Genomic DNA, 16954 nt, shown 5'->3' on the forward strand with positions numbered 1-16954 from the left:
CTCTAATGAAGATCTTTGGACCATGGCAAATCAGCAGCCGATTGACATCCAGATCAAGGAGAGGAAATGGCGCTGGATTGGACACACATTAAGGAAGCCGGATGGAGCTGTTGAGAGGGCGGCGCTGGACTGGAACCCTCAAGGCACCAGAAAGCGAGGTCGGCCCAAGAAGACCTGGAAGAGGACGATCGAAAAGGAAATCGCAGAGGTTGACAAGACCTGGAGCGAAGTGCAGAGAATGGCCGGGAACCGTACTGTGTGGAGAAATTTCTCCAAGGCCCTATGCTCCAGACGGAGCAACAGGAAATAAGTCAAGTAAGTACAGTAAGTTAAAATGTCAAAAAGCGTTTCTTAACTATGAAAATGATAGTTTAATTACTATCCGAGATTTTCATTATCTGAAACCACCCTTCCCCCTTTGTTCCAGTTAACAGAGGTTCTACTGTATATAATTTCGGATACAAGGGCACCGAAGATAAAAAATGGAATTTAAAAAATATAATTTCTTATCGACTTTTTTTTTTTTTTGCATTGAATGAAGTTCACAAATAATTTGCGATGAAAGTCGCGAAAGCAGTTCCTGTCCTTCGACAAGCACGAACTGATGTTGCCACCTTTTCCCACACTGATCTGTCATTGTGTTTATCCTATTGCAAACATGTGTGAGTGTAATTCAGTTCACAGTCTTTTTTTATTTTTATTTTTTTGCTATTTTGCTTTACGTCGCACCGACACAGATATGTCTTACGGCGACGATGGGATAGGAAAGGCCTAGGAATTGGAAGGAAGCGGCCGTGGCCTTGATTAAGGTACAGCCCCGGCATTTGCCTAGTGTGAAAATGGGAAACCACGGAAAACCATCTTGAGGGCTGCCGAAAGTGGTCTTCCGACTGCAAGCTGACAGCTACATGACTCAAACCGCGCTGCAACTCGCTTGTTTACAGTCGTTAGAATACAGTGACTGAGGGCATGGAATTTGTCTAGGTAAGTGCTTTCCCCAAATCTTTTACTAAGGTCTGTGAACACCGAGTTCAATAGCTGCAGTCGCTTAAGTGCGGCCAGTTTCTTTCCTATTCCTGGCCTTTCCTATCCCATCGTCGCCATAAGACTATCTGTATCGGTGCGACGTAAAGCAAAATTTAAAAAAAGTCAATTTAATGACCTCTGTGTGTTTTCTAGGTTATCAACACCGGAGCCGAACATGTGACAACCCTAAACCCGTCAATACCGAAGAGGGCTGCGAAGGGCAGAGTTTCGAAGTGATCCTCTGTCCGGATGACAAGGTATGACTATCATGTAGAATAATTTTTTTAAGGGTATACATTTTCACCTGCCTCCAGTCGTTTCTTGATGGATGCAGTACTTTTGCGTCCATCTCTTGGCACAGGCCAGAGCAAAGTGTAGCTTCCACCGAAGTCTCAGTCTCATCCATGGCTGTGACATTACGGAAGCTGCTGGGGTATATGTGGTGCTGAGTAATGACATTAGAGCACAACCAGTGTGTCTGAGTGTTACGAAAGGTGTTGCTCATATGGTTAGCTGTGCTACAGTAGCACTGTCTGACCCAGTGAGTAAAGCAATGGCAAACTACCTCACAACTCGTCTTGTCTAATACACCTCATTTTGGTGCTGTCATTGGTTTTTGTGGTTTTCCTATAACTGCATAGTCTTTGGTGGTGCTATTTGAGGATCCAACCAGCCTCTGGGCTGACGACTTCTTCTTTTCCCAAAACTTTTCCTTCTCAGACAGGGTCGGCCAAGGCCGTGCCCAGGAATAGTTTTCGGAGGGGGTTAGGATTTGTGAGCTGTTCGGGATGGAGTTGGGGAGGGTGTCCGGAAACAAAAACTATAGATATAGTAACAAACATTTTTCACTTTCAAGTAGATTTGACAGAAATAAAACTTTGAAATAGTTTTAGAGAAGTACGTTTTACAACTCAACGGGTGAAATAGAAAGGTAAATTCATAGCGGTCTGGTGGGTAGAACGCGCTTTAACACGTGCGTGCAGTGCGACACAGAGATAGCCGTCATTTGTTTAAAAAATGAAGATAGCAATATGTTTCACTGTAAGTGTTTAAGTATTTAGAGGTTTGATTCATTTAAATCTTCTACTGGCTCAATAACATGAAGATACTTCTGTATGTTTATTGAAATTTATTCTTATGGTGCAAAATACATTAAGAACATAAAAAAGCAAACAGTCTCTATATTTTTTGTCTTTATCATTGTCAATCCGTATATCTCACAAAATTAAAAATTACTTTTAGTTTTCGATAAATTTGTTAACTATATTCATAGAGAAATATTTAAGATCTTATAAGTTAAATTCACTTGTTTATTTTGCAAATGCTTCTTTTTATAATATTTCTAATTTACTGTAGGCTATTTCAAAACCCGTACATGCGATTTAAATTTCTCAAGTTCACTTTTATTTCGGAGGGGGTCCGAACTCCCCTAAACTTGACCCTGGGTACGGCCTTGGGGTCGGCTTTACTGCTCGATCTCCTCCAGTTGTCTTCGTTCCTAACGGGATCAGGATTGGATGACATCCTTCTTACATGAGTTTTCCTCTGCTTTTTTGTCTTACAGTGCTTACACGCCTTTTATAGTTAACCGCTCCACACTACGTGCTAAATATTCCTCTGCTATTCATCCAGAGTCCTTATTGTAAAATAACTTTTCACGCCTTAAGAACTTTGAAAGGAAAAGAAAGAATACTAAGACATGTTGATGAAAAATACAGTACATGTATTTTTCTTTCTGTTCTTGTAACGTCAGATTAAATGTGCAGACTTGTTGGGACTGAAGGGAAACGTAATACAGTATAAAAGGCAATGACACTGGAAGGTAAACCATAAAAAAATGAATATTTGCAAGGCAGGTAAACTTTACAAGCAGGGCTCGTGTATTCCTCCAGAATAAGCATATTGAGAGATAACAGTTTGTGAAATTATTTATTTATCGTATTTGCCTGTTGCTATTTGTGCATGGATGCAGAATGTTTGCACCATTCTCTTGGCACAGCCAGGAGCAAAAGTGTAGCTTCCACAGAAGTCTTAGTTTCGTTAATGGCTGTGGCGCTATAGACGGTGCATCCTATGGGTAGTGCAGAGTAGCGACAGTCAAAGCATGACTAATGCGCCCGGTTGTTATGAAAGGTGGTACTCATAGAGTAAGTCGTCCTGAAATAGCATTTTCTGGCTCAAGGAAATCAATGATCCAGGCACTCTAAACTTGGAGAGCGAGGGTTGGCAACCTCGGGCCCTAGTCGAGTCTGGGATTGTTTTCACGTGCTTGTGCTAATCTCTTCACCTTCCTTGTCTGATCTTCCTTGGGCAACTCTTGTTCTCTTCCGACCCGACGGTATTAGGTTTACGAGCCCTCAGTAAGAAGAATGTCACGCCTTCCATGCCACTTCACTTTCCTTTGGCAATACCGTTATTCTTCAAAGTACCCCTTGTGGGTGGGGGAAGCAGACGAAGAATACATCCACGGTATCCCTACCTGTCGTAAGAGTTGACTAAAAGGAACGACCAAAGGATGATAAAATTAGAACCATGAGACTATTTGTGATTAGTACCATTACGTGAGGAACACCATGGATCTACGTTAACCATCGAAGCAGGGAACCGGGGGGGGGGGGGGGGCACTCGGCTCCGTGGACTATTGTCCGTGCGAGAAAAAGTGCCGTACGCCAAGACCAACTACAATATATCAGATCTTAATGCAGCTATCGATATCAGCTAAAATGGCGCCCCGATCGGTTTACTCAAATGTAAACATGAGCATGTGCGCGAAGCATCTATTTAGTTCTTTCTGTTGGTTTGATTAGGAAACATTAGTGTAGTGATGTTTCGATTGAAATTTGGTTTTAAAACTATTTTGATATATTAGGACGTGTCGGTCGTATTGCATGCCTGGATGTAATTCATATTACAGGAGATGCACTCACATTCAGATCAAGTGTACTTAATGCATCGTGACGATTTCGTAGTTACAAGTAATTTATTAGGGTGCATTAAAACATTCGGGGATATATTTGTCAATAGAGAGGATGTGTTCCGTGTACTTGATGAGTTTTTTTTTTTTTTTTTTTCCGGATAAAGCCAAAACTCTGTGTTGGTGCCAATCCTAGTACATTTCTTAATTACTATACCTTTTGAGGATTTTAAAAGTGAAGTTATAAAAAGTGATGACGCTATTTTTTTATCTGTGAATGAAGATTATATTCTCTCTGTTAAATTAGAGGACAAGATATCAACCGATATAACTTACTGTCACTTAGAGTACGTATTTACGTTGCCAACGATTTGGGTGTTAAAGTGCTTTATACGACAATGCATATCCCACCAGAGAATTTCAAATTGATTCTCCTATTGATTATCTGAAACAGATGTAGCAGTTTGGTGAATCATTATCAGAATTATTGTTATGAGAGAATTGAAATTCGCGACAAGGTTATGTTTCTAACAAATTTCTTGAACGAGGTATGGTAATAGAAAGGTAATTCAAATAAATGTATTTCTAAAACAAGTACTGATTTATAAGAAGAAGAACTACGGTCTGGAGTAATTTACCAAGGGTGTCCCCTACTACATCTACACCAAAAAAGCAAAGTCCCTCCGTACAGGCCATGAAGGCCCTTGGAGGAGTGGAAGGTAAAGGCTTCCGCCATTGTTAATCTCGGCACGTGATGGGGTAGAGTGGTTTTAGCTCTACGCCCGGCCGCCTTTGCCCCCAGAAATTAACCTGGTACTCATTTTTGGTGTAGGCTGAGTGAACCTCAGGGTCATATGCACCTCCGGAAGTGGAAATCTCGTTTGTTAAATTTTACAACTTCCTGACGGGGATTCGAACCCACGTCCTTCCGGGCGAACCGAGCACGCCTTTACCGCCTCGGCCAGGCAGCCCCTATATCTACACCAATTAGATAAATTTCCAACTTCTTTGAAATCACTTAAGAAAAGACTAGGTAGACAATTGATGCGTAATCTGTCACTTGGACGAGAGCCCTAAATTCAGATCATTGGTGATTGATTAATTAATTGACTGAATTGAAACGCATCAAATATTATCCCAGGACTGTCATTTTAGTATGCAACCCTATATTACCTATTTCCTTTACCATACTAGTTTATTTATATTTTGAATTATCCGCATATTGCTTATCTAGATATAGGGTATTTCTAGATAGTATTGGTCTATTACCCAAAGTAAAGTATTCTGTTCGTTATTATTGACAGCTTAGCAATTCAGTACGATAATCAAAAGGTTATGTTTACGTATCACAGGCGTGTTTGCATTGAACCGATGCGTCGGCCATATTGTTTTTGTGGTTTTTTTTATTAAGGTCTGATATTATTGTACATGGTCTTGCATACGCTGCTCTGGAATGTGTCGGTTCCCCTGTGTTCAGAATGGGTCTGCATTTCCTATGAGTAATGCCACTACATGAAGAACACCGCGGGTCTACGTTGACTGTGATTAGTACCACTATGTGAGGAACACCACGGGTTTGCCTTTTGTCCGTGATTAATACCACAATGTGAGGAACGCCATGGGTCTACGTTGTCTGAGAGTAGTACCATTAGTACCTCTATAGGAGGAACACCATTGTTCTGCTTTGCCAGTGATTAGTACTAATATGAGGGGCCGGTGGCCTGGAATTTGGATCCCTTTTTTTAATAAGCATCATGTCAGAGAAGAAGGCATTTTTTTCATCATCATTTGTTTTATATTTTAGTCAGTGGATACATTTCGAAGTTTTAATTATCGTTTCATTTCGATGTACCTCGTACCATTTGAGGCCGATGACCTAGCGGTTAGGCCCTTAAAAAATCATCATCATCATTCTTCAAAGTGTGGGACTCTTCCATGATCATTCTGATTAGTATTAAGAAAGGGTGGTTTCCCAGTTGAACTTCCTCTTAAAATGATAATCGCCACCACCACCAGGAAGGCAATGGCAAACCACCTCACTCCCTTCATGCAGTACGCCTCGTTATAGCACCGCCATCGGGTTTTGGATATTCCTTATAAACACATAACCTTCTGTGATGCTATTTGAGGATCAAACCAGCCTCTCGGCTGGTGAGAAGGAAGCTAGTCCTCAGTCCACATGATTCCTCTATCGTTAATACCCAGAATATCTATGGGTACGTTCAGAATAGCGGGATATACAGCAGGCCATACGTGTGTATAACAGCGAACAGATGGGTAAAATGCCAGACTGAAATTCTTAATGAAAGGATTTATTTTCGTCGGACGAACATTTTTCATTATGTTAATAAAATTCGTCTTCTTCTTCTTCTTCTTCTGTTTACCCTCCAGGGTCAGTTTTCCCCTCGGACTCAGCGAGGGATCCCACCTGTAGTGCCTCAAGGGTAGTGTCCTGGAGCTTCAGACTCTGTGTTGGGGGATACAGCTGGGGAGGATGACCAGTACCTCGCCCAGGCGGCCTTACCTGCTCTGCTGAACAGGGGCCTTGCGGGGGGGGGGGATGGGAAGATTGGAAGGGATAAACAAATAAGATGGAAGGAAGCGGTCGTGGCCTTAAGTTAGGTACCATCGCGGCATTTGCCTCGAGGAGAAGTGGGAAACCACGGAAAACCACTTCCAGGATGGCTGAGGTGGGAATCGAACCCACCTCTACTCAGTTGACCTCCCGAGGCTGAGTGGACCCCGTTCCAGTCCAGCCCTCGTATCACTTTTCAAATTTCGTGGCAGAGCCGGTAACTGAACCTGGGCCTCCGGGGGTGGCAGCTAATCACACTAACCACTACAACACAGAGGCGGATAATAAAATTCATGATGGGTAAATTAATTACTTTCTTGTGTTGAATTAGTTAGAATTTATTGCAGTCGTACCGTACTTTTAGAATTTGTTTCACGTCGCACCGACACAGGTAGGTCATACACCGGGCTGAGTGGCTCAGACGGTTAAGGCGCTGGCCTTCTGACCCCAACTTGGCAGGTTCGATCCTGGCTCAGTCCGGTGGTATTTGAAGATGCTCAAATACGTCAGCCTCGTGTCGGTAGATTTACTGGCACGTAAAAGAACTCCTGCGGGACTAAATTCCGGCACCTCGGCGTCTCCGAAAACCGTAAAAGAGTAGTTGGTGGGACGTAAAACAAATAACATTATTATTATTAGATCTTGGCTCAGTCCAGTGGTATTTGAAGGTACTCAAATACGTCAGCCTCGTGTCGGTAGATTTACTGGCACGTAAAAGAACTCCTGCGGGACTAAATTTCCGCACCATAAAAATGTAGTTTGTGGGACGTAAAGCAAATAACATTATTATTATTATTGATAGGTCTTATAGAGATGATGGGATAGGAAAGGCTTAGGAGTGGGAAGGAAGCGGGCGTCGCCTTAATAAAGGTACAGTCCCAGTATTTGCCTGGTGTGAAAGTGGGAAACCACGGAAAACCATCTTCAGGGCTGCCGGCAGTGGGGCTGGAACCTACTATCTCCTGTATGCAAGCTCACAGCTGCGCGCCCCTAACCTCACGGCCAACTCGCCCTGTACTCTAAGTTCCTTGCAAATGATGAGTAAGAGGAACTCTCGGCTAAGGTGCTATTCATTTTCTGTACATACATACGTACTATCATTTAAAAAAAGTTCCAGTTTTAGGGACGTGGTAATAGAATTGTATCGTCACTGGCTTTTGACCAAGGGGGCCTCGGTTTGAATCTCGACCAATGAATTTGGGATTTTTGAAATGAAAATCGCTTTCCTGTGGTTCAGATTCCACGTAAAACTGGAGTTTCCGTGGCTGTCTGTCTGTTAGGTCATCAGCCCAGAGGCTGGTTGGATCCTCAAATAGCACCACCAAAAGTTATGCGGTTATAAGGAAACCGCAAAAACCAATGGCAGCACCAAAATGAGGCGTACTAGGCAAGACGAGGAGTGAGGTAGTTTGCCATTGCTTTCCTCACTGGGTCAGAAAGTGCTATTACAGCAGGACTGACCCTATGAGTAACACCTTTCATAACACTCAGATGCACTAGTCGTGCTCTGAATGTCATTACTCAGCACCACCCATACCCCAGCAGCTTCCATATTGTGACAGCCGTGGATGTTGACTGGGACTTCGGTGAAAGCTACACTTTACTCTGGCCTGTGCCAAGAGATGGTTACAAAAGTACTGTATCCATCAAGAAATGGCAGCAGGCAATTTCCGTGGCTACGATCACTATATCAACAGTTACGTAGAGCAACACGTTTGCTTTAGCTTGTTTCAATTGACACGGGATGAAGATAGTGGCTGCTTATCACAAAGAGGAATGAAGTAAGTCGTGTGTGTCTTACGGAGAATTCAGTGAGTGTTACTAAAGGCTGACAGGTATAACTTTAAAGGGGCGGATTCAGCTCAGAATCCCATCATGATCGATATTTCATAGTTCATCAAATATGAGTTCCTGAGAAGCATACTTATAGAACATAACTCGTTTTCAAAGACACTGAGATTGTGATTGTTTCCTTACATATTACCAGCATCTTTTAATGCAGAATGATTATCTCCTCTATGGCAAAACCCAGGGATGTGACTAGAGCGATGATAAGGAGGATTGTAGGCTAAAGAGTATAGTCTAGTACACTGTTAATAATTATAGGTTATCAAAGAGGAGAACGTGCATCGTGTTAGGTACGCAGAAGCCACCGCCACGCTGCTTGACCATGTTTCTCGCCCAATCTAACGTAGACCCTGCTACACGAGGCGCGCTCATCAACAGTCTGTCGTCAGATTGCTGTGCGTGAAGGTCTCGTATACTCTACTGTTCAAACTCTTAAACTGCGTATGTTATGACTTTATGAGTGTTACTAAAGACTGAGAGTTGCTCTAGCGTCATGAGATGCAGGACTGGATGCGTAATTGCTGCCATAGTTTTACTGTATTACAAAAAACGGTATTGAATAAGATTACATATCTTGGCTTTGTTATATTCCACCTCCACAGTGCAAAGGTTAGCGCTATTATTGGCCATCCTCGGAGGCACGGGTTCAATTCCTGGTACCGCCAGATATTTAAAATTGGCAGCAGGGCTGATCTGTGGTCAAAAAGGTACCTGAAAATAGCTGCAGCATCTCGGAGCGAGAACATCTTCGTAGCGTAACGGTTAGCGCTGTCAGCAACCGTCCTCGGAGGCCTGAGTTCAATTCCCAGTACTGCCAGAAATTAAGATTGAGTGGTTAACGAAGTACGTGCAGCTCACCTAAATACGAGGATGTGCCTGAAAAGAGCTGCAGCACATCGGAATACGAATTGTGTCAACCCACGGCCAGCGAGTTGGTATTTGTTGTGTGTCAGGACTCGAATTCATGAGAGTGAGACTTATTTCGCCCTTTGTATTCTATGTTTATTGTCAAATCTACTATTTTACGTATCTTTCGCAAGAGAGCAGCAGTGTCCAGTATGGTGATTTATTTTACTCCTACTTCAGTGAGTAATTACTACCTGATTTTACTCTCTCTCTCGTCTCGATGTTTTTTGCTTTTTCCTTGCTGGGACGATTGGGAGTTTTGTGTTGAGCAAAATGGAGCTGCTAATTTGCCTCGTTGCTTTCGCTGCGTATTACAATGTATTTCATAGATTTAAACTGTGACATATTGGGCGACTCACCTTTGACACCTGGATAATCTTGTTTTGCTTCGTGACTTTATGCCTTAAACTATCACATACTCTATTTTAACATCCATCTGATTTTTGGTGGCGTCTTGCATGTTTCGATGGAGGTCATTTAAGGTTTTATCATTTAGTAGACTGGTCTTACCCCAGGTAGACTCTCCCATTTTAGAAAATAGCAGGTTCAATTGCAGCTGGTTCTCAGACTGGCCTTGGTCGAATTCCGTGGCCCAAAATTTAGTACCCCGTTTACTTTCTCTGCGTTCTCATGTTGAAATGAAAATCCACAACCTGTTTCCAGTCATTCGACCGGGCTAGAAATGGAATGAATGAAGCCCCTATCTAGCGGCGAGGATAGGCATTGTGCCGGCTGCCGAAGCCTGTCGCACTCCTCTGGGGCAATGATTAATGAATTGACAGATGAAAGGAAATGATATTGGAGAGTGTTGCTGGAATGAAATATGAGAGGGAAAGCCGGAGTACCCGGAGAAAAACCTGTCCCGCCTCCGCTTTGTCCAGCACAAATCTCACATGGAGTAACCGGGATTTGAACCACGGAACCCAGCGGTGAGTGCCCGGCGCTCTGCCGCCTGAGCCACGGAGGCTCCTCTCATATTATTATTATTATTATTATTATTATTATTATTATTATTATTATTATTATTATTATTATTATTATTATTATTATTAACAAATACATCGCAACTGGGAAATATCCCGGTGGCAATGATCACTTACAGTAGTGTGGTGATAAAGTAGGTACGGTAACATTAAAAAATATTTACCCAACAACAACAACAACAACAACAACAACAACAACAACTTTACTACCTACTACAAGAGTACAATAAGCAATTCCATGGAAAGGAAATATGACAAAAATACTACTAGTTTACAGTTCTAAAACCAACATCATCATATACAAATTCACACATAACTTAAGTATTTCCAATGTTTAACACTACGGCTTACAATACTATAGGTTGAGCTTACTACTAGCTTGTCCGGTTCCATGGCTAAATGGTTAGCGTGCTGGCCTTTGGTCACAGGGGTTCGATTCCCGGCAGGGTCGGAAATGTTAACCATCATTGGTTAATTTCGCTGGCAAGGGGACTGGGTGTACGTGTCGTCGTCATCATAATTTCATCCTCATCACGATGCGCAGCTCGCCTACGGGAGTCAAATTAAAAGACCTGCACCTGGTGAGCCGAACATATCCTCGGACACTCCCGGCAGTAAAAGCCATACGCCATTTCATTTTCTACTAGCTTAACATTATGAGTGACAATAAAATTAAAACATAATTACCCAACAACAACAACAACAACAACAACAACAATAATAATAATAACAACTACAACAACGAGAATACAACAAGCAGTTCCATGGAAAGAAAACATTACAAGAAATACTACTAAAACAATGTAGTAACATTCTAAATCCTGTCTCTGCTGCTATTTATTTTCTTGATTTTCTTTTTGGTACCTAGGGATTTCTCTGGCTATTTCTTGTTCTTACTAAACTAGCCGAGGGGATTAAGGGCTCAGTGCAGAATTTACATTTAGGCCTACCTCCGGAAGAATCACCCCCTTCAATCAATCAATCAATCAATCAATCAATCAATCAATCAATCAATCAATCAATCAATCAATCAATCAATACTGATCTGCATTTAGGGCAGTCGACCAGGTGGCAGATTCCCTATCTGTTGTTTTCCTAGCCTTTTCCTAAATGATTTCAAAGAAATTGGAAATTTATTAAACGTCTCCCTTTGTAAATTATTCCAATCCCTAACTCCCCTTCCTATAAATGAATATTTGCCCCAGTTTGCCCTCTTGAATTCCAACTTTATCTTCATATTGTGATCCTTCCTACTTTTATAAACGCCATTCAAACTTATTCGTCTACTAATGTCATTCCACGCCATCTCTCCGCTGACAGCTCGGAACATACGACTTAGTCGAGCAGCTCTTCTTCTTGCTCTCAATTCTTCCCAACCCAAACTTTGCAACATTTTTGTAACACTACTCTTTTGTCGGAAATCGCCCAGAACAAATCGAGCTGCTTTTCTTTGGATTTTTCCAATTCCAATTCCTTGTTTTTGCCTTAGGGGAGGGGCTCAGACTGTGTAAAAAGTAAGTTCAATAAACATAGGTAATTATGTAATATTGTTTGTTATTTTTATCTATCGACAGTTGTGCAAGAAGAAAAAGAGGAAGAGCGCGCAGGATTATGCCACGACCGCCTGTGAGCAGTTCAGCAAACTGCTACCGGAACTGGACCCTAAAGGGTCGGGCTTGCAGGCTCCACACGAAGAAGGTAAACTTTTATTTGGAATAATTCTTATTTTTTCTGCTGTGTACCTTTAACACAGTGTAATCAATTTAAATCAATTTTTAAGAAACTCATACCTTTTGAGACAATCGCAGCTGAGTCGCGCTTTGCGTCCACTTATGTCTGGCCCTTCTTCTCCCCCGTGTGGGTGGGGGCGGTAGAATAACACCCACGGTATCCTCTGCCTGTCGTAAGAGGCGACTAAAAGGGGCCCCAGGGGCTCTGAACTTTGGAGCGTGGGTTGGCGACCACGGGGCCCTCAGCTGAGTCCTGGCATTGCTTCCACTTACTTGTGCCAGGCTCCTCACTTTCGTCTATCCTATCCGACCTCCCTTGGTCAACTCTTGTTATTTTCCGACCCCGACGCTATTAGGTTTGCGAGGGCTAGGGAGTCTTTCATTTTCACGCCCTTCGTGGCCCTTGTCTTCCTTTGGCCGATATCTTCATTTTTCGAAGTGTCGGATCCCTTCCATTTTTCCCTCTGATTAGTGTTATATAGAGGATGGTTGCCCAGTTGTACTTCCTCTTAAAACGATAATCATCACCACCACCACCTGGCCCTTCTTGTTATCCTTCCTCCCAATTTCTCTTGGTCATCCCCTGTAATCTTCCGATACCGATGCTGCATGGTTTTCCAAATACTAACACGTCTTTCATTCTCCTGTCTTTAATGGCATTTCTTTTAATATACCCGATGGCCTCGTTGTTCGAAGTGTCCCTGTAAGTAGCGATGGTGGAATACATTTACGTCGTAGGAGGCGCCAAATAATCTCCAGGGTCTCTCTAACCTGGAGCGTGGATTGGTGACCACGAGTTCCCTAGCTGTGTCTAGCATTCCTTCCTCTTACTTGAGCCAGGCTCCTAATTTTGTACTGCCATTTTCATATCATCATGTCCCCTATCCGACACGAAGAGCCACATTCAGTCAGTAATATTTGGAAGTGTTGATCTGTATGTGTGCGATGCCCAACCAAATTTACGGCATGCAGGGATCTGAAATGTTTAACGTAGGCGTATTATTAGATGAATCTTTATACAGATAAAGGCTGTTTTCATTAATTATTTATATTACTTTAAATCGTTTTGTTGTCTGAATGGTCAGCGTTGAGGCCTTCAGTTCAGAGGGTCCCGGGTTCGATTCCCGGCCGTGTCGGGGATTTTAATCACGTCTGATTAATTTTTCTGGCTCGGAGACTGGGTGTTTGTGTTTGTTCCAACACTTTCCTCTTCATATTCAGACTACGCACTACACTACCAATCACCACAAAAACTCGTAATAGTGATTATATCCCTCCGCATAGAGTTGGTGTTAGGACGGGCATCCGACCGTAAAACATGGCCAAATCCGCATGTGCGACACAGTGCGCGCCCGCGACCCCACATATGTGGCAAAAGCGGTAGAAAAAGAATAATAATAATAATAAGGAGGAGGCTTTTAATCGTTTTATTTATTTCTTATGATCCTTTATATTGGTTTAGTATTATTTGTACCATCCTCCAACCAGGTATCTTAAATATGTAAAGTTTTTTTAAGGGTGTATTCTGCCCGAAGGCAGGTCCGAACCTCCGCAGACGTATGCCTGAGCCGGAGTTTAGGTACGGTAGGGTGGCCAGTTCCTTTCCGCTCCTCCATTCCCTTACCCCCCACCAATAGCGCGTGGCAACTCATCCAAATCTTGACCACGCCCAATGTTGCTTAACTTCGGAGATCTCGCGGGATCCGGTGTTTCAACACGGCTACGACCGTTGGCGTATGTAAAGTAACAAAATAATTAAAAATAAAATCATGTATTTCATGCAATTTATGTAAAAACGGTGTGCGTTAATTATTATATTTTTATTTTGCTTTTAAATAAATGGTTGAGAAACATCTAACGCCGTTGAATTAATAAACGCGGGAGAAGCCGCGGGGACATGCTAGTAATCTATATTATCTGAATCATTTGCCCTTTCATTTAACTACGTAATGAAACTCTAATTCATTCCATTCCGTTGGTAGTATGCATTTGTCCCTGAACTCTTGTTACAACTCATAACGATTTCCACCTCTAGCGAAGTGCATGGGCACAGCTAAAGTGTATTTGAACAGGTATAGTGTTACAAACTGTCTCTCTCATTACAGCTCGAATGTGGATGGGATGTGCTGTGTTCTGTCGCCGTAAGGACACAGGGTCCTACTACACACCACGGATTGAACTTAACGACATGGGCGTAGATTCTTATTTCCCAGACGGAACTTGGTGTCATAATGATGGAAAAGTGAATTACTACTGCCTGCATCACCACTGTCTTCCTGAGGTAAGTCACATTCTACCACTTGTGAAGCGAATAACATAAATTTGTGTTCCAAATGGAGCAAAACCAGTGGCGTAGCGAGGGGGGGGGGGGGCGGTACTGGCAACCGATCTTGTAAATATCGTGATACCGGAACCTCCAGATTTGTATGAAAGTACAGGGACATGAATTTTCACTCTTTAAATCCTCATGTAGATAGGGAATAGTTAGGTCAGAGAATGAAGCTGCCAAACTAATATGCAACCCTAGCATTTGCATGGTTATTATTATTTCGTATGGCAAAACAAGGATACGTTATAAGTACATATAAATACATATTTCTTAAATAAGTATGTGATTTACAAGTCAGCATTCAAAACTTAATGTCCAGACTTTTCAGCCAGTCCACTGCTTCTGTAGAGGCACTACGTAATTCTTTAATGGATCCATTGAATCTTCTTTTTGGGCAGTCCATAACAACGTGCTGGATGGTCTGAGGCACATTATCACAGTCGCAGAATGGGTCTTCAGATTTTCCCCACTTGTGAAGCCAGAATTTACACCTTCCATGGTCTGTTCTGATTCTGTTTAGAGATATCCATTCCCTTCTCGGTAAGTTGAAACCAGGAGGAGCTCTACAAGGATGGTGGATTAAACCCAGGTGGTCAGGATTTGAAGAGGTCCATTCTTCGCGCCAGATCTCATCAGCATCAAAATGTGTTTCCAGGAGCTTCTCGCCTAACTTCCATGATGGGTTTCTGGACTTTAATCTCTTCAGTTTCTGAGGGTTGCAGTTCTGATGTAAGGGCAGTTGAGGGTTACTGCGACATTTCTGCCATTCTCTTGCTAGAGCCAGTTCTCTTCGTATGTGAGGGGGATGGATGTTGGATAAAACGGGTAACCATTTTAGGGGGGTCGATTTGATGGTGCCTGATATTGTCCTCATGGTATCATTCAGTTGTGTATCAACTTTTGAAGTATATACACTGTTAAGCCACACAGGGCAGCAGTATTCTGCAACTGGGTAGATCAAGGCAAGAGCTGATGTTCGTAGTACTGTCGCGTTTGCTCCCCATCCTGTTCCACTGAGCTTGTGTAATATGTTGTTCCTTGTTTTTATCTTGGCTGCAGTGTTAGAGAAATGTTGCTTATATGACAGTGTCCGATCCATTGTGACGCCCAGATACTTTGAATATAGGTTATACTTAAGTTTTTGGCCTTTTAATTCGACTTGAGGTACATAGTTGGCTTTTTGGTTGTCTAGGTGGAAGCAGCTTACTTCAGTTTTGTTCAAGTTAGGTTTGAGTCGCCAAGTACTGAAATATTTGTTCAGGTTATGGAGATCCTTTGTGAGTGTAATTTCTGCTGTTTTGAAGTCACTCGACTGGGCAGCCAGAGCTATGTCATCTGCATATATGAATTTCCGGGAAGTAGTTTCTGGAAGATCTGCAGTATAGATGCTGAATAGTAGAGGAGCAAGAACTGATCCCTGGGGTAAACCATCGTTTAGTATATAGGGCTTACTCTTATTGCCGTTTAAATGTATTTCGAACGCTCTATTGCATAGCATGTTGTTCAGCAATGTTGCAAGGTTCTTACAGGGAATGATCTTCAATAATTTCAAAATCATCCCATGTCGCCATACGGTGTCATGTCGCCATTTGCATGGTGTGAAAACGAGAACCCACTGGAAACTATCTCCCGAGCTGCCAACGGTGGGGTCCGAACCCACAAATTCCCGAAATAAAGCTTACTGCTTCACAACCTGTACTGCGTTCCCAACTAGCTTGGTGGAGAAACTTAAGGCAGTCTATAAACCACATTCACTACTCAGCTAAATAAGAAAAATCAAATCATCAAAAAAGAAACTCAAATTCTAGCTTAATATAATTATCAGAATGAAATAATGAAATTTTTCAGTCGTACTCAGATTATATAAGCAGACTATTTCAATTCACAGGATTCAGTCTCCGAAATTATTGTAGAACACTTGAATATTGTGATATTTGAAAAGTACCATCTTGAACATGAGGATCCCTGGAAACAAAGCTTGTGGATTGTGAAATATTTTGTTGAATACCTAGAGATTTCCATGAAGAAATTCTTCAACTTAAAAAAAAAAAATCGTCAGAACTTTAAACCTATCAGGAATTCAAAATTCTGGATAGGAATGCAAAAATGAATATCCCAGTGTACATGAAATACCATTACATTAAATAAACTTCATTATGGCTGATGATGTCTACAAGGTAGACGAAACATGTCCCGATATAATTAAAAATCATGTAAATATTTAGTTAATAAAGAATCTTTGTATTGTAAAGGTGGAACATTTGACCTAACCTTCAACGCATGAAATACCAATCAGATTTTTTCCACCACATATCCTTGTAAAACTGGATTTTCTGCAGTGACTGTCCTTAATTGAAACAGAGGAAAGGCCTGCAACTTCCCGACCCTCAGTCAGCTCTGTGATGGTCGTGATGATTATACTTTTTAGAGGAAGTACATGTGGTAAGAATTTCCCTGAAGAATCAGCGCTTTCTGCTATGCTTAGCAGAAGGCGATGGAAGAATGAAGGTACCAGTAAAAGGAAAGGGAGGATCCCAAAGGACGCGAAAATGAAAGACTCCCTAGGCCTCGCAAGCCTATTACCGTCGGGATCAGAAGAGAATAAGACTGAACGAGTGTTCCGTGTTGGACTGGCGATAAATT

At 42.1% G+C, this 16954-nt stretch overlaps 1 protein-coding gene across 1 annotated transcript in view; it reads left to right on the top strand.

Annotated features, from left to right (window-relative positions):
* LOC136872175 (A disintegrin and metalloproteinase with thrombospondin motifs adt-1-like) overlaps nucleotides 1-16954 on the top strand; it is a 188654-nt gene that overhangs the window by 167994 nt on the left and 3706 nt on the right. The window contains exons 14-16 of the mRNA XM_067146013.2: nucleotides 1180-1283; nucleotides 11827-11950; nucleotides 14088-14263. Of these exons, the coding sequence (XP_067002114.1) occupies nucleotides 1180-1283; nucleotides 11827-11950; nucleotides 14088-14263 (404 nt within the window). The remainder of the gene's footprint in view (nucleotides 1-1179; nucleotides 1284-11826; nucleotides 11951-14087; nucleotides 14264-16954) is intronic.

The sequence above is a fragment of the Anabrus simplex genome, chromosome 4, assembly GCF_040414725.1.
Source record: "Anabrus simplex isolate iqAnaSimp1 chromosome 4, ASM4041472v1, whole genome shotgun sequence".
NCBI lineage: Eukaryota > Metazoa > Arthropoda > Insecta > Orthoptera > Tettigoniidae > Anabrus > Anabrus simplex.